Source organism: Xiphias gladius, chromosome 13 (assembly GCF_016859285.1).
Source record: "Xiphias gladius isolate SHS-SW01 ecotype Sanya breed wild chromosome 13, ASM1685928v1, whole genome shotgun sequence".
Classification (NCBI taxonomy): domain Eukaryota; kingdom Metazoa; phylum Chordata; class Actinopteri; order Istiophoriformes; family Xiphiidae; genus Xiphias; species Xiphias gladius.
The window spans coordinates 13,319,800-13,346,780 of NC_053412.1; the positions used below are offsets into that span (position 1 = coordinate 13,319,800).

General features: G+C 41.2%; 1 protein-coding gene across 1 annotated transcript in view; it reads left to right on the forward strand.

Moving 5' to 3' along the window:
* dmd (dystrophin) overlaps positions 1–26,981 on the forward strand; it is a 334,110-nt gene that overhangs the window by 253,175 nt on the left and 53,954 nt on the right. Inside the window, exons 57-65 of the mRNA XM_040141867.1 lie at positions 178–389; positions 1,103–1,257; positions 2,918–3,107; positions 5,919–6,091; positions 6,182–6,338; positions 11,081–11,192; positions 12,970–13,238; positions 18,513–18,659; positions 26,679–26,742. Of these exons, the coding sequence (XP_039997801.1) occupies positions 178–389; positions 1,103–1,257; positions 2,918–3,107; positions 5,919–6,091; positions 6,182–6,338; positions 11,081–11,192; positions 12,970–13,238; positions 18,513–18,659; positions 26,679–26,742 (1,479 nt within the window). The remainder of the gene's footprint in view (positions 1–177; positions 390–1,102; positions 1,258–2,917; positions 3,108–5,918; positions 6,092–6,181; positions 6,339–11,080; positions 11,193–12,969; positions 13,239–18,512; positions 18,660–26,678; positions 26,743–26,981) is intronic.

Consider the following 26,981-nt stretch of genomic DNA (forward strand, 5'->3'; position numbering starts at 1 on the left):
TAAATGTTCTGCAGACCCCAGAATTAAAAATCTAAAACGACACTGTGGCAGCTAAGCAAGATATGCCACAAAAAATCTAACAAAAAAATGACAAAGTAGAGCAGGATCTCACATATTATCATTCTACTTTTTAAACAATTTCCAGGTTTGATTTTGTCTTTCTTCCCGTCGTCATAGTTGACAGGCTTCAAACTCACTGGGAGGACTCCCAGACCAAACTCTCAGATAGGACAATGCAGCTTCACAACATGCTGCAGGACTCCACCGATTGGCTGAATGCGAAGAAGGTGGTGGATCATCTCATCAAGTCGGCCAGTGAGAGGCTAGAGTCCTGGCAGGAGATCACCTACACAGTGGATTCACTTAAGAGACAAAACGCTGAACTGAAGGTGGGCTAGACATTACTCACTGCCTGCGTAACATAAATATGTTGGCACCGTAAATATATATATATATATATATATATATATATGTGTGTGTGTGTGTGTGTGTGTGTGTGTGTGTGTGTGTGTGTGTGTGTGTGTGTGTGTGTGTATGTGTGTGTATGTGCACATGTATGTATAAATGTATAAATCCATAAATATATATATATATGTGTATATATGTGTGTGTATGTATATATATGTGTGTGTATGTATATATATGTGTGTGTATATATATATGTGTGTATGTATATATATATATGTATGTATATATATATATGTATGTATGTATATATGTATGTATGTGTGTGTGTGTGTGTGTCTGTGTGTGTATGTGCACATGTATGTATAAATGTATAAATCCATAAATATATATATATATGTATATTTATGTGTGTGTATGTATGTATATATGTATGTATGTATATATGTATGTATATATATATATATATATATATATATATATATATATATATGTATGTATATATATATATATATACATATATTTAGAAACATATATGTGAGATTTATAAACAGATGGCTCAAAAATATGATATTACTCGTACTGGGGATAACTCAAAAGATATTTAGATAGTGGGTATGAATCATCCTGTTATTTCAGTTGTTTCAGTTTGACAACTTCCTTCTTTTCTCTCATCTGTCCTTCCCTCCCTCTCCAGCTCTTTGTGAAGGAGCTGCAGCAGTTGCAGGGTCAGGTGGAAAAAACCAATGCGCTGGCTGACAAACTGCTAACACTGTACGCCAATGACGACACGCACAAGGTCACCCAGGTGAATGATAACATGAAGGCCACCTGGACACACATCAACAAACGGTAATGACACACACTTGCTGTGTATAAACACCGTTTTACAACTCGTATGAACACAAGACAAAAAGAATAGTTCTAAAAGCAACCAATATGATGTGCCGCCCTTATTTTCCTGTAGAAATGAGAAAGGAAAGCTTTAATAATTTTGATTGGTTGTTTAATATATGAATCTCGGACTCAGTGTGTGAAATTCAATGGGCTCGATTTAAACTACTGTAGTAAATGAAGTGCACCAAGGTTCTGTGTTCAGCCCGTTTTTATTTTCACTTTACATAAACAATTAAGGTGCACATGGAACTTATACTAATTGTTATGCAGATGGTAGAGTTTTGTATATTTTTGGATCTTCTTTTGTAGTGTGTTTTTACACCTGTAGTTTGGGTCATTTGTTCTGCACTCACTGATTGGACTGTTCGGTGATGTCATTCTGCATAATCAGCGCATCATCAGGACAATCAAATTCTGATCAGCCTGCACGTTAATGCTCCTTAACAGATAATGACAAAAGACCGGTAGAGAGAGAAGTTCAAACCCTGCGTACTGTCTCACCTCCGCACAGCTGGCTGAAGTGGGTGTGAATGTCGGATCACCTGCTTTGGAAAGTTGAGAGAAATGGTCGGACACAGCCTCTCCCCAATCTATAACGCAAAGCTGTAGGGAGAGGGGGTTGCCAGAGCTATTTGACAATCTAACAAGCACCAGCAAGCTTCTGACGGAGTATACTGGCCCCTTAGCCGTGGGGATAAATACTTTGCTTTTCCTGTGAGTGCTTCACAATAAAAGCCACCCCTATGAAGTAGCAGCAGTAGGAAATATTGGGTTAGCATTTGCAGTAACTTAATAACAGCTTTGATATAGTGTAGGAGAGTGAATAGTAAAAAGTGAAGCTGAATGAAATCAAATTGCAAACATTAATGCTTGATTACATGCTGCATTGTTTCCTTTGAATCACTCATAGATATGAAGACTATCTGAATCCAGCGCAGAAATGGCAGACTCTGTCACTAAAAATGAAAACTATTGTAAAGAGACGTAATTACTGAATGTAAATACACTGAATTGCTATCGCAAACAAAATACCTGACCATAAATAGTATCAAAAATAGGCTTAGATTTCCTAAATTCATTATAACTTTAAGGAACATATTGAAAATCTTGAGAAGAAACTTTGGTTTTAGACGTCGTATAATGCTGGTCATTACAAAGTTTTTAGCGGTTCTTGATTTTGGTGATTTTGTTCTATTTACATGAATGCATCAGCACAGTGTCTCCACATGTGAAAATTCTGTCCATTTTTCGATTGTGTCATTGGTGTATTTTTATATATAAAGCCATTCTGGGCAAACTTCCATCGTATCTCTGCAAACCGATTTCTCAGAATCCATTGTGCTATGTGACATTCTTCTGCTACAGCCACTTGGAATAGCCTGTAAAAGGAAATTCAATAGATGAATGTAATATCGCTAGCAGAATTCATCTTGTAAATTGTATGGTAAATGATTCCATTGTTGCTTGTCTCTGTTTATATCCTATTTTTACACTCAGAGCCTTAATTTAATATTGTTATCTGGTAAAATGTCAGCTTACATTTTGAATTACTGTCCACACAGCAGCTAGTTTACCCTTGTGACATGTATGTTGTCATGCATCCGTGTCTCCTCAGTGTTTCCGACAGGGAGGCAGCTCTGGAGGCAGCTCTGAAGCTGCTGCAGCAGTTCTACCTCGACCTGGAGAAGTTCCTCAACTGGCTGACGGAGGCTGAGACCACCTGCAACGTGTTAATAGACGCCACCAACAAGGAGAGACTGCAGGAGCAGCCCGAGGCAGCCAGGAACCTGCTGGCACAGTGGAAGGTGGGGCGCAAACACACACACACACACACACACACACACACACACACATACATACCTGACATACATACACACATGTCAGGTCAGACATATTAAGATGTAACTGAACGACTTGGTTATTTATTGTGTAATTGCAGCGTTGATTTTCATTGCCGCTCGTAATCTCTGTCAGAACGTTTTCCGTGTGACACATTAACAGACAGCCTGGAAAACACAGGGTCCAACAGCTTCTGTTCCATTAGTTGAAGCATGCATAATCAGCACACACTGTATATAGACTGAATTAAGTGCATGCAGCAGCTGCAGTGTAACACAGTGGTAATGTATTTCTCATTGAGGATAATTGAATTCTGAAGTGAATCCAAACTGAGTCATTTGGAAGTAATGTGAGCTTTACATTCATGTTTCTTCTCACATTGGTTTATTTCAGTAAGAGTCTGGGTTATTTTACACGGGATCCATGTTTTACCATAGTTTTTCCATAGAAAATAGCAAGAGAGCTGTTCAGTGCAGAAAAAGGAGAACACAGAAAACTGACTAGTCCAAGTCTTTTTACCAGTGCAAGTTTTTTCTTATGCTGTTTGTTTGAATATGGGTGAGTCATGTCGAGATGAAATATAAACAACCACAAGCTTTCAAGCTGAGCAGTGTGAATCTTTCTTTTTTTTTTTTCAAGTCTGTCTTAAAACAATGATCACAATACATAGTATTGTTTTAAGACAGACTTGAAAAAATGTGAACCTGTCCTTTAATGTGAAGCAAAAGCCGCAGGAAATGTTGGGTTTCCATCAGCTGTTTGTGGCAGCGGGAGGAGTGATTTACAGCACTGTGGCTGAGCAGACAAGAAAACGGTGTCATCTGCAGAAACTCAAACTTCGCCAACAGAAAAAGATGTTGTGGTCGCTCCCACGCCGACGAGTGTTTACCAAAAAGTGCAGAAACGCTCCATTACTGACACAGAAAATCAAGAAAATGAAAATGCAAATGATTGCAACATCTTGTAATGTGGAATCTACCAGACATCCAGTATATTTCCAGTTTTTGACCCAGACTTTAAGACACACTTCCTCGACTCTCTGCCCCGGCCGGTATGACAGGAATGTTGACATGGCATACAGAGGGATTTCATTGGTCTATCGCTGCTTGGTAGACAAATGCAGAATCCCCCACTGCATTGTGGGTGTTGAAGGGAAGGCTCTGTTCTGCGAGAGAACATATTTTGACCCTCGGCCCTCACCCTGCACCCACACACTCCTTCTGGTGCAACGGCACATGCACGGATAGGCCTGCGCACGCACGCAGACACACGTACTCTTACGCACGCACACATTGTCAAGGAAAGACACAGGCACACATGCGGCATTTTGGAAAATGAATTTTCAAAGACACACTGTGGAAATTCAGGCTGTGCACACTTCCTCTCCACACACACACACACACACACACACAGCTCTCTCGATACAACAGCAGCACTGTATGCTGTGCTGAGATAGTCTTCTGTGTCCAATTATAATGGTGGAGGGCATTGCATCCAGAGAGCGCACACACAATCTCGGGCTACAACACGCAGATAACGTTTAATTGAAAAATTAGCACACTCATCATTTTATACACCAAAGTCTCTTTGCCTCTCTCCTTCTCTATCTCCTCTCTCTTTCTCCCCCCCTTTGTCTTTTTAATTCACTCTGACTCACACTTTACGGCTCCATCTCCCTTTTTTTTTGTGTAACTAACTCTCGCTCCATCTCTCCATGATGCTCCCTCCCTTACTCTTCATCTCCGGATCTCTCTCTTTGTCACACACACATTTAAACAGAGGGCATTCTTATGCGGTTACACTGGGAGCTAATCTTGAGGCACTAGAAGAAGCAGATGATGATGCTTCTTCTTCTTGACATCTAGCTTTTGGATACCAGAGTAAAGTTTGGAAGATGCTGCGAAGGAAGGTCTACCACGTTCAGGTTGGGAAAGAAAATCAAGTCATGTTCTTTAATAATTAAGCAATGTTATCCTAAATTAAGGAATTTCCTTTTTGGAAAAATGTTTCATCTGTAGCAAAACCTTTTTTTGTTTTATAAGTCAAGCTAATAAATACAAGACGTGTTTGGTACATGTTTTTTATGGGGAATTTGGGTATAAATCCCCTAGTACCGTGCACCAAAAAAATTTTATTGAAATATTTAGCTGTTTTCAAACTTTGTATCTTCGTCAAGACGACACATTGTCACATTGGGGACTAAAGTGCATTCCATGTGAACTAAAAGTCTAGTCTAAGTAAGTTGACTCCACATCTCACTCCTCAAATGAGGCATTTGAGGTCAACTGAAGAGCAAGTATAGAGGTGCTTTTCTCCAAAATGTGTTAAAATCAGGTGAAACCATTAGTTTGAAATAGAGATACTAATGCTTCATGATGATTGACAACAAAGTTAAAATGAAATCATCAACTTCGTGATAAAATGTGACATTTTGGCCACATTTTATCAGCTGATCATTCTGTTTAATAATGTGTAGTACTTTAGCATAGAAATACATCGGGTTTGATTTTAAAATTTTTATTCAAACATCATTTCTTGTGAATCCATCCACAATGCATTAAGCCCTGCATTATGGCTCAATTCTAGAGAGAAAATCACTCTCTCAGCCCCTGATCCCATTACTGAGCACTCTAACCGCGCAGTGAAAAAAGTGAATTCCTGAAAGATGGCTGCTATTAGCAAGAAAATGAAGTGTGTGCTCCAAAAGAATTTACTGCTCTTGCTTTTTTATCCACTGAGTCTTACTGCATGTTGTGTGTGTGTGTGTGTGTTACCAGGACCTCCAGGCAGAGATTGACAGCCACACAGAGCTGTACCACTCCCTGGATGAGAATGGCAAAAGGATTCTTACCTCGCTGAAGGACTCAGAGGACGCTGCTTTGCTCCGGAAACGTCTGGACAACATGAGCCAGCGCTGGAATGACCTGCGCAACAAGACCCTCAGCATGAGGTGAGGGGGAAATGCTCTGGCTTTGTTCTGGACAACCATGAAGTTCACACAAAGCAGAAGAAACAAAAATGTCTGTGTTTGCGTTTCAAGGGCCCACCTGGACTCAGAGATGGCCCCGTGGAAGCGGCTCCACATGTCATTGCAGGAGCTCCTGAACTGGCTGAGGCTTAAACGTCAACAGCTGGAGCAGGAGCCGCCTGTAGGGGGTGATGTCCCCACCGTGCAGTCACAGCTGGACACACACCGGGTAGGAGGAAACACACACATACATGGGAGCACACTACAGCAGACAACATTAAAAATGAGCCTTTGTTCAAATGTCAGTAAACTGTTACTTTTTACCTGATGAACTTAAAAAAGAGAAAGAAATGTAAATACCTGTGGCATGTTCAAAAGTTTCTACCTTTCTACCTCTGAAGTCTCAGAAGTTCATTAACTTGTTAGCCCTTAACTTACTCTTTGGGATTTCAAAGAGCTTCCAGCTTGAAATTTCCAACATCTGAAATAATGGCCGTTAAGGGGAGCTGTGGAAGTCGGGATCAAGACCGAGACCAAGAAAAATGCAGGTCTGCTGGGCAGAGAGGCAAAGACTGCAAAAGAGCACCTTTCCGCGGTGCGGTGTTGATGCACAAACAGTGCGCTGAAGAGTCATCAGAAGGAAACCTTACCTGTGACCTCATCACAAAAGTCAACGTCTGAAGTCTCCATGACAACATCTGGTTAAGCCAGTCTAGTTTGAAAACAGGTGCTGTGGACAGATGAAGCTAAAACCGAGTCCTTAGGCCCACAGTCACCAAAGGTGTATTTGGAGAAAAAAAAGGAGCAGCATTGGTGAAAATAACACCTTGACAACTGTTAAGCCTGGTGGTGGAAATATTCTGCTCTGTGTGGCAGCCATTGGGACAGGAAACATTGCATGGATAGAGGGAAGAATTGATTTCAGTAAATATCAGTAGATCCTGGATGCAAATGTCATGAAGACGGTCAAAAAAGTGACACTAAAAAGAGACAAGCTTCTACAACAGGTCAGGGGATCCAAGGCGGACCTCCAAATCCACCGTGAACTACTTCAAGAAACACAAGCTGGGCACATGCTGTGTGTGCAGGACAGACTAAAAATACCGCAGAAGTTGAAGGGATCTGCAGTAAGAGTGGGTGAAAATTCCTAAATCAAGAATAGAAAGTCTCCGAGCTGCTACACAAAGCCTTTGCAAGCTTTGATATCTGCAGTTCAAGAAATAAAAAGCTGCAGTGCATTAACATTTAAAGAAAGGCTCATTTTTAATGCCTTTGCTGCAGTGGTTGTATTTGCTTCGTTTCTCTTCAAAAAACAACAAAATATGTCATTAACCCAACTTCTGCACACAATTGTATTTACTCTCCATAAGAAACTGTATGAAATTTATTAAGGCAGTGGAAAAAGGGGAAAGGGATCTGTTGTTTTGTTTTGTTTTTTGTACTGAAAGGTTAGTCGCAGGGGAGCGCCTTTTTAAACTTCTCCTCACTCCAGATTTGTATTCTTTCAGCCTCCCCTTGTGATATTTGTTGGATATTTAGGTAAATTTAGGTATATTGAGGGAGAAACAGCTTGCCTGGCTTGGTCAGTTGGTAAGAAATACACCACCTAGCAACACCTCTAAAGCTCCCTAATCAACACATTATGTCTCATTCGTTCAATCAGGAAAGGACGAAGTGTAAACATGACAGTTTGATGTTTTACTAGGGGGTTATATGCAAGGCTGTTATTGGCGGTGACTAGCATGGATGGCTTTTTCTGGATGGCATAATAACACAAAAAGAAATAGTTCCTTTTGGTGGCCAAGACGAGTTTCTCAACCAGGAATTATTGCCTTTTGGGGGGAAAAATAACCGTAAATAAGGTAGGTAGCAACGAATCATACAGACTGAGATGTAGGCAAAAGAACAGAAAATACCCAACTTTTATATGTTTACATGTTTATTACCACAAGTAGAACTTCTATACAAATTACAGTACAGCAACAACTACAGCAGCACAAAACACACTAACACACAAGTCAAGAAACAGAGAGAATAATGAATGACAAGCCAAGTTATTCCTGAAAGGGATGCATTGAATGATGAAAGTGTATAATCAAACTGAGAACAGCTAGTAAATAGGTGATAATCTGGACGTTTATACAACGCCAATTCGATTCAAGCACCGGGTTTGCAGTTGAAGGAAAGTTGTTGGGTACATGCCTGTAGAGTGGAGGTAGTCGGGTCGGCGTGCAGCGCTGGTAGAGGAGAGGATTGGCCTGCCGGGTGCGGGTCAGGGCAGCGAGTGGGAGGCATGCAGAACCTTTTAGCGGTCAACAAGTGATCTCACAAATGCAGTCGGGCAAAGGTGTTTTTTTTCTTTGAGCAAATTTATTAAATGGGAAGACATTTGACCAAGAAGGACATCTTATCACCCTAAAGAAGCATGTCACCCCTGACTGCCCTGCACGATCGTCCCTGGTCACATTCTTTCGCAGATTCATACATTCTTTCCTGCTACTTCTTCGAGGCCTTGTCCAGGCGCGCACCCAGAGGAATGTTTGAGTGTGTCTGTGTGTGTGTGTGTGTGTGTGTGTGTGTGTGTGTGTGTGTGTGTGTGTGTGTGTGTGTGTGTGTGTGTGTGTGTGTGTGTCTGAATCACACACACAGCTCAGGGTTGCAGGTCCATTAACGAGTCTGTTGTTTTGGCAGTGTTATCAGATTTCTTCTGATTTCTTTCCCCTGTCAGTCCCGGTGTGCCTCGTAGGGTGCAGTGAGGGAGGGCCTGTGAGGTCGAGCGCTGGGCATCCATGGCTTGCACTACACCATTAGGCCCGCTCGTTTTCTCTCAGTCTGTGGTCCTGGGCTTTTTTGAGCATGAACTCTGTCTTACACTTTCTCAGCGGTACCATTTGGTCACGCCTTTTATCCTTCCCCATGGTCTCGGAGTCATACGTTGAAAACATAGCCCTGGGTCCGGACCACCTGGGATACGTCGGTGTGTGTATTGGGGTCTTGTTAGTAGGAAGCCCTGATGGGTCCGGTGGACGATTTGCACTATGGAGGGAAGAAGCAATTATCCTGATGGCCCGGGGGAGGGTTTAGCATGGTGCTGGAAGTGTGGTGTACAACACCAATAATAAGGTACAGCCCCCCTCCCCACACAAATTATTCTTGTCCAGTCCCTAATAATAAGCAAACTGCTTGTCACAGAAACTTACTGGAATACTTCGGTATCTATCCCTCCTTCCTTTTAAAGTGTAGCTCAGAGTCACAATAGAGGAACATTTTTATAAAGCTCACCACCAGGGCAGTAATTAATCAATCATCTGAGTCTGTTTTCATAATAAAAGGTGTTGTGGTTTCATTGCAAACGAAGCCATTTATGTTCGCGGCATACCTCATGTCTCTCTCACTAACATTATACAGATCCAAGGCCCCCTGATAAATGGAAAGTATAGTCAGACAGTTCAAACGAAAAACCAATTTTATGCAGAGAAGCGAGATGATTGGCCCTGTGGATTTGGTAATTTTATGTATAAAAGCTACAGTGACTCTGCAAAATGATGAGTTCCTTCTGATACGCATTAGGAAAAGGCTTTCAGTTGAAGCATTTCACGATGAAGGTAGAAGTGTATGTAGGAGCCACTCAGCTACACAGACACTTGAACCTATAAAAGTGGCAATGTTTGTGCATTATTCTTGTGCATTATCCCATACACAGAATACATGCAAACTTTCCCACAACAATCTTTTCAACATGTCTGTGATCATAATTATTGTAATCATTACTTTCTGAGGCTGTTGTATGCATCTCTACAGCAGGGGGTGTGGAAATTTCTTATCTTGGGAGCCAGAGTTGTACTTCAGTGTCCCGTGGCCCAAAAGCAATAATCTGCTAGGAGAATGGATACATATCTTCATCTTTAAATTGTCTGTTATTGTAACTGTACTTTAACTTTTCAGACTTTGAGAACATCTTGCTGCTGCATGAACAATAGCATTCACACTTCCGTGATTGATAATGATCCCTGGTAGTCAGGGTTATGACATTATGCCGTCACAGTCTGCAATGCAAAGGCTGCCACCATGACAAAAGAATTTGCACAGTTCCTTTCTTGTAACAAGAAAATGTTCTTATTTCAAGTTTACAAGACATTTCTCGTGTTATTATGACAAATTGTGTTTTTACAAGAGCCTTTTCTCACCAAAACATGATAAGCTGGTGTATTATTATAATGAGGAATTTGCACATGTAGAAAAAAGGAGACGCTGGAGCCAAGAGCAATAATATAACATGATTATTTCAGACAAGTGGCAGGATGTTTTAGAACTGCTTTTGAATTGTTTTTTCACCTATGCATCAGTATTGTGTGTGGATTTGGTTATGAGCACAGGGTATAATGACATCAGGAATGGTGGTGCACTTAAATAAGCATTCAGCTCAGTGGCCTCTCTCATCTCAAGCATGAAATAAAACGTAAATAAAAAAGAAAAGATTTTCGTTTGACATATGTTGATTTTGTGTAATATTAGGGAAGTTTTGTGATATAACAAGATCAAGTGATTAAAGTGATATAACACCAGAAGTTTCTTGTTTTAAAGAGACACCTACATTTTGATTAACAAAAACATTTCATGATATAACAAAAGAAAGTTTCAAGAAATAAGAAAATATGTCATTATAACAAAAAATGAAAAAGATGTCATTAAAACAAGAAAACCTCATTATAACAAGAAGCAAATATGATAACAAAAAGTGTAACAAATATATTTGTAATTGTGGCAGAAAAACACTTAGGAGAGTCTTAGGAGAGACATCCTAATGAAACTTGTAAGAAGTCTCATGCAAGATGAAGTTTACCAGGCATGAAAGACAAAAAAAGAAAGAAATGTCCCGGTAACACAAAATATAAACTATTAAAGCAGTACTGATCAATGCAGTGACATTTGTTGTATGTACATGTTTGTGCATGTTTTTTCACGTTTCAGGGCTTCAGGAGGGACTTGAGAGCTAAAGAGCCAGTGATGACCAAGACTCTGGACGATGTAGGAGTCTTCCTGTCTGAGCTGCCCTCAGACTCACCATCACCTGAGCAGAGAGGTACACTTCTAACAAGGGTTGAGATTGTCCCCCCTTCAGCATTGAAGACATACTTTGATGCTTTTTACGCTGGATGGATTAAGAACATCAGACTTTTAACCAGTGTAAACTCTTATTGTACCATATGAGCATTTACATTTGACAAGACCTTGTACCTGCCATTTAAATGCAGAAACTGGAATGTAATTACAGGAAATAGCTCATTAATTAGTGATGTTTTCAACCAGAGCAACACCATGATCAGCCCTTACTTTCCCAAAGGAAAATATGAATTGAATTGAACAAACCTGTTGCCTGCCCGGACTTAAAGCTCCTTTTCCTCTTGTCTTTGAGTCACAGAGTGAACTCTGGACCCTAGTAAGAGCCTGGTAGCAACCACACTTGGAGGTTAGCACACATACACAGACTTTCCTGTAGCACCTTCTGCCTCAGGGCAGCAGTCCAGTTAACAGGCTTGGAGAAGAAACAGCTGAACTTTAACCGTGGCCCATTAAAGGTGCTATATGTACGTTTTTGCTATAGCTACCTAGCCAACGTTAGCATTCACATTTGTTTACTGAGCAGTCCAGAAGAAACGTTGCGAGTTCAGCATCAAACTTCATTCCTTTACTCACCAAGAGCTGTCTCCAGCTTTGGAAAACAACGCCAATGTTGATTCTGGTTTATCACTTTTTTTCTTCGACTGAAGTTAGCATGATAATCAGCTAGCCCCAGTGTGACCGGCCCGTCTTGTCACTTTTCGATAGCAAGTCACTGTAACGTCCAGGCTGCCCTGAAGAAGTAGCGCTGCTTTGAGGGAGTATTCTAACCTCTTGTATTGTAAACATAACAATGGCTGAAGCTCTTAGCAAGCGTCAATCACCCCCACCACCCTCTCACGGCAAGAAACCACGTTTGGCGGCAGAGAAAACTTACATATAGCACCTTTAAACCTATTCAACTGTCAAGTCCAACACACTTGAAGAACACAGAAAGAAAGAAAGGGTGAACTCCAACTACTAATAACTACTGCAGTGGGGAAAACGAGCACTATTTCCTCTTAGAAAGACAATATGTCTCTGCAATTTGACCTTCGAATTGGATGTCTAAAAAGCAAGAATTGACACATTTCTTTTGAATGTTTGACATTTTGCTTGGTTTAAATTAAGTTTGCTTTCCTAAAGGAGAGTCTACTGTGTGTCTTCACAAACAGCCTAAGTGGTTTGACATATAAGTGAGGTGCTCTCTCTAGAGCCGGTCTTCACTGTCACAGCTAGTGCTTGTGTGTTTGATTGCTTTTAAAAGAGGTGACAGGCATTAAACTGAAATGGACACATCATAAATTTCAGCTGAGGAGAGTTAGTACTCTGCACAGTTGAAAACATTCAGCAGACAACCACAGCAAGCCTTCAAATAAATCAAACAAAAAATATGACAAGATTGAAATATGCTATAGTGGCTTGACATTTGCAACAATGATGATGCTTACAAAGGCTTTTGATAGTCCAAAGATATGAAGACAGGATGCCTTTTATTGTCTAGACCAGGAATTAAATCATTCAAGAGTGGAGTAACAGCTTAATGTGCCATGACTTGACCTTAATCACAATAACTTACACATTTTTCCACAGGCATTATTTAAATATTGGACTTAATAAATGGGAAGAGAAATAAGGTTTTATAGATTTTTGGATTATGTGCCATAGCCTGTGAGGATACAGTTATATACGTTGCTCCTGTTGTCACCAGATGTTTTTTTTTCAGGGCTTGAGACGATTATTTTTCCCATCACCCCCAGATATCAGCCCGGAAGAGCGTGCCCAGAACGTGGGGCGAGTCCTGCGTAAGGAAGCAGATGACGTGATGACCAAGTGGGACCACCTCAACACCGACTCAGCTGAGTGGCAGAGGAGGTTGGAGCTGGCCCTGCATCGGCTGATGGAACTCCAGGAGGCGGAAGACTTGCTGGACGGACAGCTGAGGCAGGCGGAGATGGTGAAGGAGGCATGGGAACCTGTGGCAGACCTGCTGATTGACCCTCAACCGGAGCACATCGACAGAGTCAAGGTCAGATTGAGTGATGCCCACTTTAAATTTAGCACTATTTACCATCACTATACTTTGTTATGATCTGAATAATTGTTACACCTTGGTGTATTTGCTCTAAACAATTAAAACCATGGCTGAGAATATTGATGACCATTCCTAATCTTAGTGGTTGATGAATGAAGAAACACCCTCAGGATCATGGGTGATGATCAAGTGTTTGTGTTGAGAATATGTGAGCCAGTGTACTCTGGTGACTGTCTTACATTCTGCTCCAGCAGGAAGGCAGCACCACTTACACTGAGGAGCAACAGGGTTGCACAGTTGATTCTCTCTGGCCACTCCGGTCCATTCTGCTTGCCTTTCCACCTTTACGGCAGTTCTCATCGTCAGCAGGACCTGCTATGGTCCTTTCCACCCACAAAACAGAGACAATTTATCTAGGGATTGTTGTCTTAAAAGGATGGATAGCGTCTTTCCCAGGCTCTAGCAGGCTGGCAGAAATCTGCAAGTGAAACTTTCTCAGAATGTTAGTTAGAGTTGGCACATAGTCAATCATGGATTCCTCTGTCCACATCAGGTTGGCTCTGTGAGGTGTCATCGGCGGGCTTGCACCTGTGGACACGGGTCATTAGCGCTTCATGTGGACTTAGCCCTGTGGTCCTTTTAGCTGTACTTTTGATGGAATATAGCACTAAAGCAAAGCATGCTGCCATTTCTAACCTGTTGTTTGCATACTTTTTGTTAGCTTTTCCTTGATTGTGCCATTCATTCCCTCTATATGTCCTGAGCTCTGATGGTGATAGAGATAATACAACTTCCATCTATCCCTAACACTTTCCTTAGCTGTTGGGTGACTTAACAGGTGAAAAGAGTCCCAAAATGCAGGTGCATGTCTGAGTACTCAACTTGTTGAGTAGATGTGCCAGGCGGGAGGGCATGCGCTTCAACAACACCTCTTTCGGTGGTGACGCTTTAACCTGAATGATACTATGTATCTGAGGGACTCATTGCTGAAACATCACAAAAGGAAGTCAAATCTGAATTTTGAATGGGATTTTGCAACAAATCAGGCGTAGGTGATGTAATTGTATCAACCAATGTTTTGCAGTCATGCGTAACTAGCTCATCATTGGATTCAATGAGAGCAATGTGGATGGATATAAAGTGGAGTCCTATGTACAGAAATATTAGAGCTGGACAGAATGATCCCTTCGTAACCTGATCTACAAACAGCTGTCATATGCTGGGTGACACAAGTGTTCAGAATATGCAAAACAACATAAAGAACAAAAACCTTACATGTGGAGCCCATCACAAGGGAGGCTCACTTTTCAATTAAGATAGCTATGGCAGCAATGGCCTGCAAACAGCTGGCATCCTCTGCACTACAGGAAGCAGCTTAGAAGAATTATAAGCCAAGGGGCGGTAATGAGAGCCATGTTACTGAACCAAATACCCAAGGTGAGGCCAAGAAAAGAGCACATCCCTGTGTTTGTGTGAAGAGGAGGTGCTGTGGACAGCAGTTTTATTCATTTTCCAAAATGTACCCCAAGTAGGTAACCCTTGGCTGACAGAACTGCAGCTTGGCAGGCGACGCTCTATGACCTTGCTTGGTCAAATGTTTCAGGGGGAGAATGGAGCAGGTTTTGCAGGCTTCCTCGGAAGGGGAGGCCACGAGGAGATCATTAGCGTATTGAAGCAGAGCACTTCCAACGGGGAACATGAGGTCATCCAGATCTCTCCTTACCACTGCGGCCTATATTGTAATCAATTTGCAGGAACTCTGGACAGTTCTCTGCCATACACAGCTGACCTTCATAGGTGAAAAACAAAGAGATGCTGGCTTATCAGGATGCAATGGAATAGAAACGAAGGTTGACCTTAAGTCCACCACTGCATCAAATTCAGGGATCTTCAGGGGTACTTCAGGCATCGGTAACATAGGCATATTGCGTCTCTTTGCCACTAAGTTTAATTAAGTTAAACTTGGGACTATCTTACCACTGCACATTGACTGTCTTATCTTGCACTGCACAGTAACTGTACGGTAATTTTTATTATCCTGTTTTATTCTATTTTAGATTAATAAAATTAATTTCAAATCCTATTTAAATTAGTTTTTTTATTTGCCTCATGTTTCCTTTCTTAATGCCTTTTAAGTTTTAAGTAAAGCACCTTGAATTGCCTTGGTGTTAAAAAGTTCTCTACAAATAAACTTGCCTTTCCTCAAGCCCCCTGTTCAAGTAAAAAGAATCAATGAAAAGCTTAATGCCTTTAACTTTGCTTCTAAATGATGATGATATTTTTTTTAATTTGTGCCAACACTGCAGTTGGTCTTAAAGTCACTATATGAAGGAGCTAAAGTCATCAGTCATCAACAGGATTTCTTTTGCAATGCTCACAGTGACACAGGAATCTCTGCCGACTCTAAAGGAGGTAAATAGTGTGGTTCTGGAGCAGGTGGACATTGTTCAAGCAGAGTCTGAAGTGGGTCCGATGCAGCAGAACAAGCAATCACTCAGTGCTAGATAAAGAATGCTTGTTTGACTATATTTGTGGGGTCTGACAGTTTTAATGGGGACCAAAATGCTGGTCCCCACAAGTTTAAATGGCTGTTTGAGGGTTCACAGAGAACTGCTGCATATTCTATAAATGGCCCTTGGCTATCAGAAGAATTTACAGTTCATTTTGGATCACAGCCAGGACATTGGATTTTGTCAATTTGTCAATGACTCACATTTTATTCTTTCACAAATTAATGGTTGTATTAATTTTTCTGTGCTTGAGTGAGGCTGTAAATCAGCTCAAGAACGTTAGAAAAGCAGAGGTTGGTTCTTCAGTCTGGCCTGGATAGTTAGTTTTTATACACTTTATTGTGGAACTTCCAATCTGCAGGGTGTCTGCAAGCAGAGGGAGAGTTCCAGCAAACATATAAGATTAAGGCAGCATCAATTATACAAACAACAATACATTCTGGGCAACTGGAGACTTTCAGCAGTTACTTAAATTTGTGAATTCAATTCATAACTGTGGCAAACTGTGGCTTCTGCACTCCTCTCCGCATTGTACCCCCAGCCAGTCTCTCCTGGACTTGGCTCTGCATTACTAATCTGTAACGTACAAGAAAGAGGGTGTACATCCTACCAGGAGCACCTCAAAAACATTTCAGTATCTAAACAGTTCACTATATAGTTCAAGGATTCACCCTTCTTATTACAAGTTACTCAAATAATACAGTTTTCTCTTTTTGATCCCATCAAGCAGCACGCCGGCTAAGAAAAAAGGAAAATAAAATAAAATCCTTCTTGTTCTTGCCCATGTCCAGCTGTTTTGGGATTCTGCCGACAATGGCAAATCGATGAATAGAGAAGCACACTCTCTGGTCAGTCTCCGTTGACTTAAATGAATGTATTAAATCTGGGCCCAGGAAGCAGACGCTACAAACAACATCACAGAGTCTGCTTAAACACTCCTTTCCCCCACCAGCCTATGATACCAAACTGCAGCGAGGGGGAAAGGCCACGGTTCGTCTCTTCTCTGAATAACAAATACCACTAGGCACAGCTTACAATAAGCACATCTCAGACACCCAGACACTACAATCTTCTCGGCTGGACAGTCTGGCATCAAAGGGCTGGAATGACCCTTATTACAAAAAGCCAGTTCAACAATTAACAGTGATTGAGCAGTTAATCATAAACATTTCAGTAAATTCTACCCCAGTGCTTGCTTGGCACTCTACTTTTTTGTCAAGTTGTAGATGATCACTTTGGAGAGCATGCTATAGTTTTTAGATTGTATCGAATGTTTTTCCTTGTACAGGGTATACTTTAGTTTAGAAAAGCCCAGGGTATGTTGAAAATAAATGAGTTTGTACAATATGTCATCCAACCACGTCTGAGGACAGAAGTGTCCGTGGCAGTTCTCAATGGCCACACTCAAAGGTTGGGGGGGGGACCTGCTGCCATGAAAAAAAGGGGCGACACACAATAACTGTTTGTCGGTTTCAGGAAATTATAGGAATTGTCGGATGCAGTCCTCCCCATTCACTGATACTAACCAATTGGGTGGTGAGCTGTAATGCATTTACAAGTCATGCTGTCAAATAATCAAACATGTAAGACTAGTAACAAAAAAAAACAAAAAAAACCTGTTACACTTTGGAAAATACTGTAGTCAGGAGTTATTACTTAAAGTAAATTCTAGTAAACTGGCTAAAATTTAAAAAAAGACTAGTTTCATCCTTAAAGGCCCCGTATTTCATCAAAAGGGTAAAGCCCTTTTCTGACCTTTTTCTCTGCACTGGTTTTCTCTTTAACTTTCCTGACGGAAGATAAGCATGTTGGAAGTAAATTATTAACCATCAGGCCTTTCGGCCTCTCAGCATTTCAGAACTTGAGTGTGAGTGAAAGAATAGAGCCCCTTTTTTGTATTTTGTTCCATAAAGCAAACCTACTTTATGCCAAACAGTCACTCAGCGTATCAATTGCAGCATATGTAAATTATAATGCAGGCCGCTAGGTTTCTCAGTGAGAGTTTTATTTGTTTATAGCAGTGGAGTGTGGTGACTTTTACCTAGCCAAAGATCCACCTGCGCTCCTCGTGGTCATACTTGTTGACCAAGGTGATTAGTGAGGCAATTTATAACAATTTGAGATGATAAATCACAGTGTAATTTGCTCATTTACTTGCTCTTAATCCTTAGGAGGAAAAGGCCGATGAGGTCATTTTCTAATGCGTGAGTAGTTTCCGCACACATCACAACCGATCTCAGGATGGTGGAAGCTGAATCAAGGGCAGCTTGATAAGGACACGAGTGGCTATAGCCCGTCACCCGTCAGTGATCCCAGGATTATCCGCAATGTGCATGTGCGCCCTCTCAGATTGACGAGCCCCAGCCTTTGTCAGCGGGACACGGCCACGCCCGCAAAAAAGGACATAAACGGTAGATGCAACGGCCTGTAGTCAACCTAGCTCCGAGAGACGATAGCCCACTGCGGCCACAAGAGGGCAGTGAATTACAAGATGAATGCAAACAGGCAATATCAGATCCTTTACGGGACAGAACTCTGCTCTGAGATGTACGGAGAGATATCGCGTCCACTTCGGTATCGTTCTAATTGATGTCTGTTTTTAGCTTTAACTGCTGGAGCGCTGCTTGCCTTGCTTGTCCTGATGGTGCGCCACTGGGTTATAGTGAATGTACCAAGGACTAAAACCAGAAATGACCTGAGATTTTATTTTTGTCTATATGTTTGTGTATGTGTGCGTGTGTTTGTGTGTGTTTTGCAGGAGTTCCAAGAAGAGATTGCTCCGATTAAAGATGATGTAACTCACATGAACCAGTTGGCATCCGCTTTTGGTCCCCCCGACGTCCAGCTGTCGCCTAGCAACCTGGAACGCATCGACGATCTCAACACACGCTGGAAACTGCTCCAGGTACACACTCGTGCGCACAAACACACAGTTATACAAGTATGGGAACACATGGTGCTGTGCAGCATATATGTATATGCACTCTACATAAAGGCATTCAGACACACAGACTCACCACCGAGCAATCATAAATCAAAAGCCTGTTACAGCTTTATTACGGCAAGAGCCTTCGTGTTGGAATTTCCACCTGCCAGAAAATAGTCCCACTCCTGTGTTCTAACTCTGAATGATGCTGCAGAATTGAATTATTATAAATGTACTATTGTACCATTTTTTTTTTTTTTTTTTGAATTTTTCCAGCCTCATTCAGGGATTACAGCTCCTACATTCTGTTACTGCAACTGACTGTTTTCGAAACCCCGCCCCGTCTTAGTTGCTGTTGTCTACGCCCGTCAAGGTCTCCAGTCTCGCATGGCGTGTATGCAGTTTGGCAAAGATAACAGGGACAGTTTCATCAGATTGATATTTGAAACAAAGGGGCCCCTTGATATCAGACAGATTTAAACAAAAACAGGCTTCTTATTTCTAGCTAGATTGTCGATTTTGCCAGCTGAAATGATGACTGTCACTGGCAGATTTAATTAGCTATCACTAGCTAATTGAAATAAGTGTAGCTCACATAATTGGTTGAAAACAGTGATTTTCTAATGATTCCAGCTGACTCGTTTTAATACAAGATTCTGGTAAGAGGGGCCTTAAATGCACTTGATGGCTGCATACATGCTATCGGGCAAAAAGACTGACAGCTTGTCTGCACAGAAAGCGTTTCAGCTGCGTTTTTCAGTCGTCCATATCGCCTCCTGCGTAGACAGAGACAGAGCACTGAACCTGCTGCTGCTGTACTGCTACTTGCTGCTCATGCCACTTTTTCCTATAAGTATGATAAGGAAAAAGTAGGACTGATACTTTGCTCTAACATCTAACTGTTTAGCTGCTTAGCTGACATAGTTTTCCACAACCTGGCCAACATGTAACACTATCTCCTGCAATGTTGGCTCTGGTTGCTGGAGTGTAAGCTTTTCCAAGATCCAGTAAAAAGCAAGACAGAGCTGTTAAACGTCGCCCTTGACTCTGATGTAGTACATCGAGGTTCGGCTTCCACACACTGGGGAAATACTAAACATGGTACATGCTAGTAGTGAACATAACGTGTAACCCCGTAAACTAATGCAGCTCCTTGGCTTTGGAAGTAAAGCACAGTTAATACTATAGGTTGTAAACTAGTTAGTCCTACATGCTAACTTTTTCAACTCACGTTAGAGTAGCTAAACAGGCAGTTTAATCCAAACCTGCTCTTATGTTTTTGGTTTTGGAAAAGCTAAAAAAAAAAGGACCACCCTCGAAAACTAGTTAAATGCAGAGCATCGCACTCTAGAGGCAGCACAGGTTGTGCCTGTATCAGTCTCAATAAAGCCAGTGGCAGCCCCGCTGGAAGTCAGACAGTGAGTGTTACCGGGGGTGACAGATAGAGCCAATCAGCTGCCAGAGATACCAGCTAATGCCGAGGAGTCCCAGTTGGAGATGGGCACCGCGGTGACACCGCGGTGACAGGACCAGACGGCTGGTCTCTCTGAAGTTAGCGCCTGACCAGATGCTTGTGCCTGCGCACGCACACACTCACACACTCACACACATACCTTTTTCTTGTAATGACAGTGAGAAGAGCAGCTTAATTGATGTATATAGACAGAGGGAGAGGGAGATAGAAGGATCTGATCTATGGTTATATACATAAAAAACTTTTTTATCAGTTTTCTAGGATTTGCTCTGGAAAATGCTGTTAAGAGCCAAGTTTGGAATAAAAAAGTTCTTTGCTGTGATTCATTAACACATTTATCAAGCAAGTTCCTCCTACTTACAGTAAAGTGTAAAAGCAACCTTTGAAAGCAGCTCTCAGGTGATCACTTGATAATTACATGTAATGGACATGCAAATAATGAGAGATAAAATGACCCTATTCTGTATTAAACAAAGCTTCAGCTAAAGTATAATTTCTCATGGCCTGTGATATGCTGTGCAATGACTTCTGTGCAGCTTTTAAAATAGCAGAATCTCACAGCGAAATCAATCCGTTCCAGTGGAATCACCGAGATCAGTGGATACGCACGCAGCGGCAAAGTCAATCCGCACTGTTTTTTTCTCGTCAAGTTCAACTTTCGTGAATTTGCACCTGTGAAGTAGTCCCTAAGTTCCTTTGGATTTTGCTGTGCCACTTTCTGGTGTCACTGGAAATTAAAAGACCTCTGGAGTTCTCTTAAACATAAGAGCATTTTAGGTCAAAATAAATGTGATAAATAGATGTTATTCTTTTTACTTTACCTTCCACTTGCAGCAGCTTGATAAATATGTGGTGTGATAGCCTACTTCTCTCTTTTTCACCCAGGAAAACATTCCTTCTGCTTACACTGAAATGCATGAGCTGATATAAAATGGTCATTTACTAAGAAGAGAAATTAGTGTTTTGTTTGGACGGAAAAGAGGCTTTAACCGCTAGCTTTTGAAAAGTCAGTCCCCATTGCAGGTGGTTCATTGGGAGCTTCATGTGTGCCCCAGGAACTTTTAATGACAGGATGGTAGAAGTCTGCGTGTATGTCTGTGTGTATGTGTAGTCAAGCACATGCCTGCTAATGTGAGTCTGTCCAATGTGTGTTTGTGCTTCCATGCTTCCTGTTTTGAGTCAATTTGGCTTAAATTTTAGATAAGTGCATATGCTTTTGTTGTATTTGTGTGCAAGCGTGTGTGTGTGTGTGTGTGTGTGTGTGTGTGTGTTGTACCTGGACATCCAGGTCACTTTAGTAGGTTCAGTGTTTCTTTTGTGCCTGAAAAGTTGAAACTGATGGGTCGGCACGGGGACACAGTGCACTCTGAGTAATTGCAACAAATTCCTCCTCAACAATCCCACTCCTCTCGTTTGTACAATTCTAATTAGGTTACCGTGGATACGGGGAAAAACAACTCAGGCAGAAATGGATTGGGTGAGGTGGACTCAAAGGTAATTTCATCATTTGGTTTCATGTTACATCGAATCCAAAACAAAAGGACTGGTCATCACTGTAATATCTTCATCTTCATCTGTTCTTCATTTCATACCATGAATCACACACACACACACACACACACACACACACACACACACACACACACACACACACACACACACAGACACAGACACACAAATATACTCCCCTGACAATGTGTCATCAGTGGCCTTCTCATTTGGTTTGTGGATGAAAGGCTGGATCCTTGATCAACCAATCTGTCCACTCAGACTGGATAATAACCCATGTCAGTCCCTCAGCTTCAAGACTTCTATCAAAGAAAGTTGAAGTATTCACATTTTTACTTCCTGTTACAAAAATCTGTCACTCATCACCATCTGACAAAGCTCCCCATGCCGATGTGAGCTGCATGTGTTGCCTGGGAGCATGAGATCATTGCACATTGTGTCAGGAAGCATCAGTGATTATAGACACACAGCAGCTCCACTGGGGATGTTCGGCATCAGCCGGCTTCTTATGTGAATTATACATCAGATTAATAGAGGCAACAGATTTTGAGAAGGTTTTGTCAATATTGCGACAAAGTAGTCATGCTCCTTAGGCTGCAAAATTTCATAGTTCATGGGGCATTCAGACATTCTGACCTGTATATTTCATCGTTCTACGGTAGTGTGAGCATTTTGTTGGTCCATTTGAATATCGACAAATCCCATTTCTTGGTCTCTATCGTCAAACTGCATGAATTGTTGCTGACGTTAGGTCACAGCAGCATGAAAGACAAACGCACAGCAATTCTTGTGGATGAGATTTCTTGTAGTTGTAAGGAGGCCAATTACTTTACTGCAGATGATGGAAACAGTATCCAGTGTATATTTTATGGAATGGAATGGACTGCATTTACGTCACACTTTTATCCAAAGCACATCACTATTTGTCGCTTAGGCCTTGAAAAAACACAGTCCTCTCACTCATTTGAATGGAGCCAGTCTCTCAGAGCAGAGGGGATGGAAACACAATGGGGCTCCAGCAAAAAAAAAAAGTAGCGTTGTTTGGCAAAATAGTTGAGCCAGCCTCAACTCAACTGAAGCGCAATGTGACATCATCCAGCAAGGTGCTGCATTGGCAAATCAGATAAAATGGAAGCACACATTCCTGGTGGATTACTGTGTAACCTGATCGCTCTGTTTCTGCCGTGTACCTCAAGATCATCGTGACGAAAGGGAAAATAGTTGCAAGAGTGATGACTTTCCAGAGTTGTAGAAGCCTTTAAACACATTAATCTGTTCCTCAAACTGGACTGCCTGGATCGTATTTCATTTCTCACCGGTACCTTAACCAACATGCCCCCACCATCAAATTCTATTAATGCAGGGCTGTTTTTGGTCTGAATCCCTCATTATTCACCCATTCACACACACCAATGGGAGTAGAGCTACCTAGCCTCACTTTGTGCCTCTAATTCATTAGTATATGTTCGGGTCACAGAGGTAACCATCAGTTTCTGTAAAAGATAATTAATCGGCAATGTTTGAAAAACCACTGTTCTGCAGGTGTTTCAGGAATCCTCAGACTCTTTTAACCATCTGGATGAAGCAACTGATCAAACGGATGGGTTATGGAACATTTATTGATTAGCTACTGTATGTTTTGGTCAATCGACCTTCATCAGGTTCTTTATATAACAAATGATAACAAGCGTGCATGTGTGTATATACAGTATACAACAAAACTGAGTACATCCCCGGTCAGTATCACTAAAATGTTGAGTAATTACAAATCCTGTCCATTTATTACAATTGTATTTTTTTAAGCCAAAGCCCAAGAAGAATGAATTCAATTAATTTGAAAACAAAATGTTTGACTAATTAAACTATAATGAGAGGGCCGTTTTGAAGTACCAACTGCAACAAAAGTCAGTTCACTCTTCATTAGTGAGATTTTATGGTATTATTTTTTTAACATTTTGTGTGCCCCCTTTATTTTCGATGACATATTCGATCCTCCTGGGCATGGATGATACCAGTCTAGCACAAATCTGCGGAGAGATGTTCTGCTGTTCTTCACAGATGATTCTTTTCAGCTGCTCTTTGCTGGAGGGGTTTTCCTGCTCTATCTTCCACTTTAAAATCCTCCAACGGTGATCTTTTGGATTCAAGTCGGGGGACACACTTGGCCTGGTCATAGTTTTCACTTTTTTCTTCTTCTTGAGACTGGGAGTCAACTTTTCATTCAGTGTATGGGTATACAATCTTGCCTTCATAGTGCTATCTATAACGTTTGCACTAATGCAGCCCCATATGAGTTGACTCCCACCTCCATGTCTCTGTGAGACATGGAGGTGGGAGTCCTGGCCAGGTCCACGTCAAACATGCTGAGCCCAATCTGATGCAAACAAGTGTATTTTGGTTTCATCTGACCAAAGAATGTACTGCCAGCATTCATCAGGCTTCTTATCATGTTCTTTGGCAAAGTTTGATCTTGCAAATTTCTGAGCGATGGTTTTCTTCTTTGATGCTGTCCGTAGAGGCCGACTTCATGCGGTGTCCTTCACACCGTCTGATCAGTCACTGAAACACCAATTTCCACAGATAATCCTTGTGCCAAGTCAGAAGCTCCTACCATCTTACCATCTGCATCTGATTTTCGATGCAGGGTTGTGTAAATAGTGAATTGTGCCCTTCTGCTATTGGTAGTACGGCTCTTCCTACACCTGCTAACCACTGCTGCAGCTGTGTTTCAGCTTATGTCCAGTAGCCTACTGATGCTCCTGTACCCTCTCCCATCTTTATGAAGTTTCAAAATCCGGATTCTCACGTGTTCTGGCAGTTCCTTACCACGTGGAGCCGTGCTGCATTACACACAACCAAGGCCAAAACTGAGGAAGCTGTGGTGTCCTCAGGTTTTTTGTTTTGTTTTTTTTCATTAACTTGTTCATGAAGTTAGTCTTAACTGGTAATCATAGGTATAATCACGTTCGTTGCAGCGGTCACAGGTGGACTCACTTTTTTTTTGCACTGAGGTTGGACTTTCCATGTAGTCTATCTGACCTGTTTGTTTTTAATTATACATAAAATCAAGTACCCTACACTGCAACATAAAAATAATACAAATTTTGTAAGATGGTACAATTTTTAATCCTTTAACATTTTAGTGATATTGAACAGGGGTTTTTCTTATATTGTAATGTGGACATTCACTGGATTATGGACCTATTTATTGTCATTACCAGAATTAATGTTTTGGTATAGATAATATGTATTTCCCAATGTAATTTTTTGAGTTTGGTAGTTCACCTCAATACACCATATTGTTTCTCGTCCCGTTTCTACCCAGATGTCCAGATGTTATTGTTTTTGTGTAGTTGCTAGGACTGGTTTTTATATGTACCATAATTGCAGGCTTGTTGTCATGAAATGCCTGACTGAAACATAGCTATTCAATAACATTACCATAAGATTGGCTGGTGTGTGGAATTTTTTTATTACTTGGACATCACTTATTCTCCTTTGCACCTGTTTGAATACAGCTGTGCAAAGATCTTGTTCTCTGTTTGATCTCTCTGTGTTTCTGAGTCAAACTGAAGTTCTGTAGTGAAAATAATCAAAGAAAAAGAGGAAAAAAAATGTCATGCCGATGATGCAATGATTTAACAGAAAGTATATAATATTGTAAAAACAGTGCCAACAAAAACAGTTACACAGTAGGTGTTTAAATTTGGATCAGTGACGAACGAAGAGTTTGCAGTTTAGAAGGTAGCGGGTGTGAAGGGGTGTGTCCCCCACCTGGCTGAGCTCCGCCTCTCTGTGCACCTACGGGGCCGTGCTGATTTGGCACAATTATCTCAACTCCATCTAGATAGACAGCTCATTCAAAGCTGAAGGAGACTCGCAGGAGACTGCATCCTCTCTAATTCCTCCACTACAGATTCAATTATCTCTTCCATGCTTGTCTTTGTGTCTCCTCCCCTCCCCTCCCTCTCCCTCCGCCTGCCCATCCTTGTATCTACTGCTTTTTCTTTGCAGTGAGTATATCATTTGTCAATGTTCACAGTGACATTAATGATTATCACTCCTCAGTGTATTTCACTCATCTCATTTTAAAGCAGTTTATGTCTTTAAGGGAAAATTAGGGTTGAAAAGTTTCTTGTAGCTTTAAAATTATTATTTGTTCTTTTCCTGGATTTCTCTCCATAATCGTGAGTGTTTGATTTTAAAACACAGCACTTTAGAAAATTTGTATATTCTCATTTCATGTTGGCAGTCTCTAATATTTATTAGATTATACGGCAGTTGGTAAGGTAAGATGTAAGAATGATAGAAGAATTCAGTTGTTACTTTACAGCCATATAAAGCCAAAACACATAAAATACACATTTGGTCAAAACGAAGTTTGGGCCACAATCTGACTATTTGACATTGGTTCATACAGAAAATTAATATGCCATAAAAACCTATCATTTTGGTGAAAACAGCATGTAGAATTAGCAGTAACCACGCCAAAATGTAACTCACTTGGCTGTTTCACATAGCTAAACGAGCCAGTAGCTAAATCCAGATAAACTCCTTATAATGCTGTACGCGTTCACGTAATACCGTTCGGACCGTAAGTACACGCAGCTAAGTCCGAAAAAACATTCATGCCAACCTCCTAGTTGTAATTGTGGGCCCATGAACAAAACTGTTACAAAATGGCTAAGAAAGCCACCATAGCTGGAAGTTACATTTAAATTAAATCCAATGTTAACTCTGATACTGTCGATTCAGCTAATTTAAAAGAGGATATACACATTGTTTTTATCGGGGGTCACTTCAGATACTTAATATCCCAAAAGTAGCTAAATTTGAATTCAGTATAAATATTAATAGTAGGACAGACACCAAGCAAGAAAGATGCGCGATGGATCAACAGATGAGTTATGGACTGTAAATAATTAAAACAATGTTTATTTCCCTAAACAAACTAGTTCAAATCCATCTATCTATCTACCTATCTAAATGTGTTGCTTTCTGTCTTGCTCTGTCAGATCTCTATCAGCGAACATCTAAAGCAGCTGACGGACGCTCACAGGGACTTTGGCCTTCTGCACCGTGAGTAGAAAAGCTCGCACGCACACATGTGCACGCACACCTACCTGCATACATCAGACTGTTGACAGTTGACAAGATAGTCATGAGTTGAGCAGTGGTGGAGAGATTAGACAAACTGCGTTAGACAAAATGAGGCCTCCGACTCAGCCAGTGGAGCTCAATAAAGTGATGTGTTGAGAGAGTGACACAGCGCTTGACTGTCAGCAGGTCACTGACTAACTGGATAAGCGTTGAGGGGG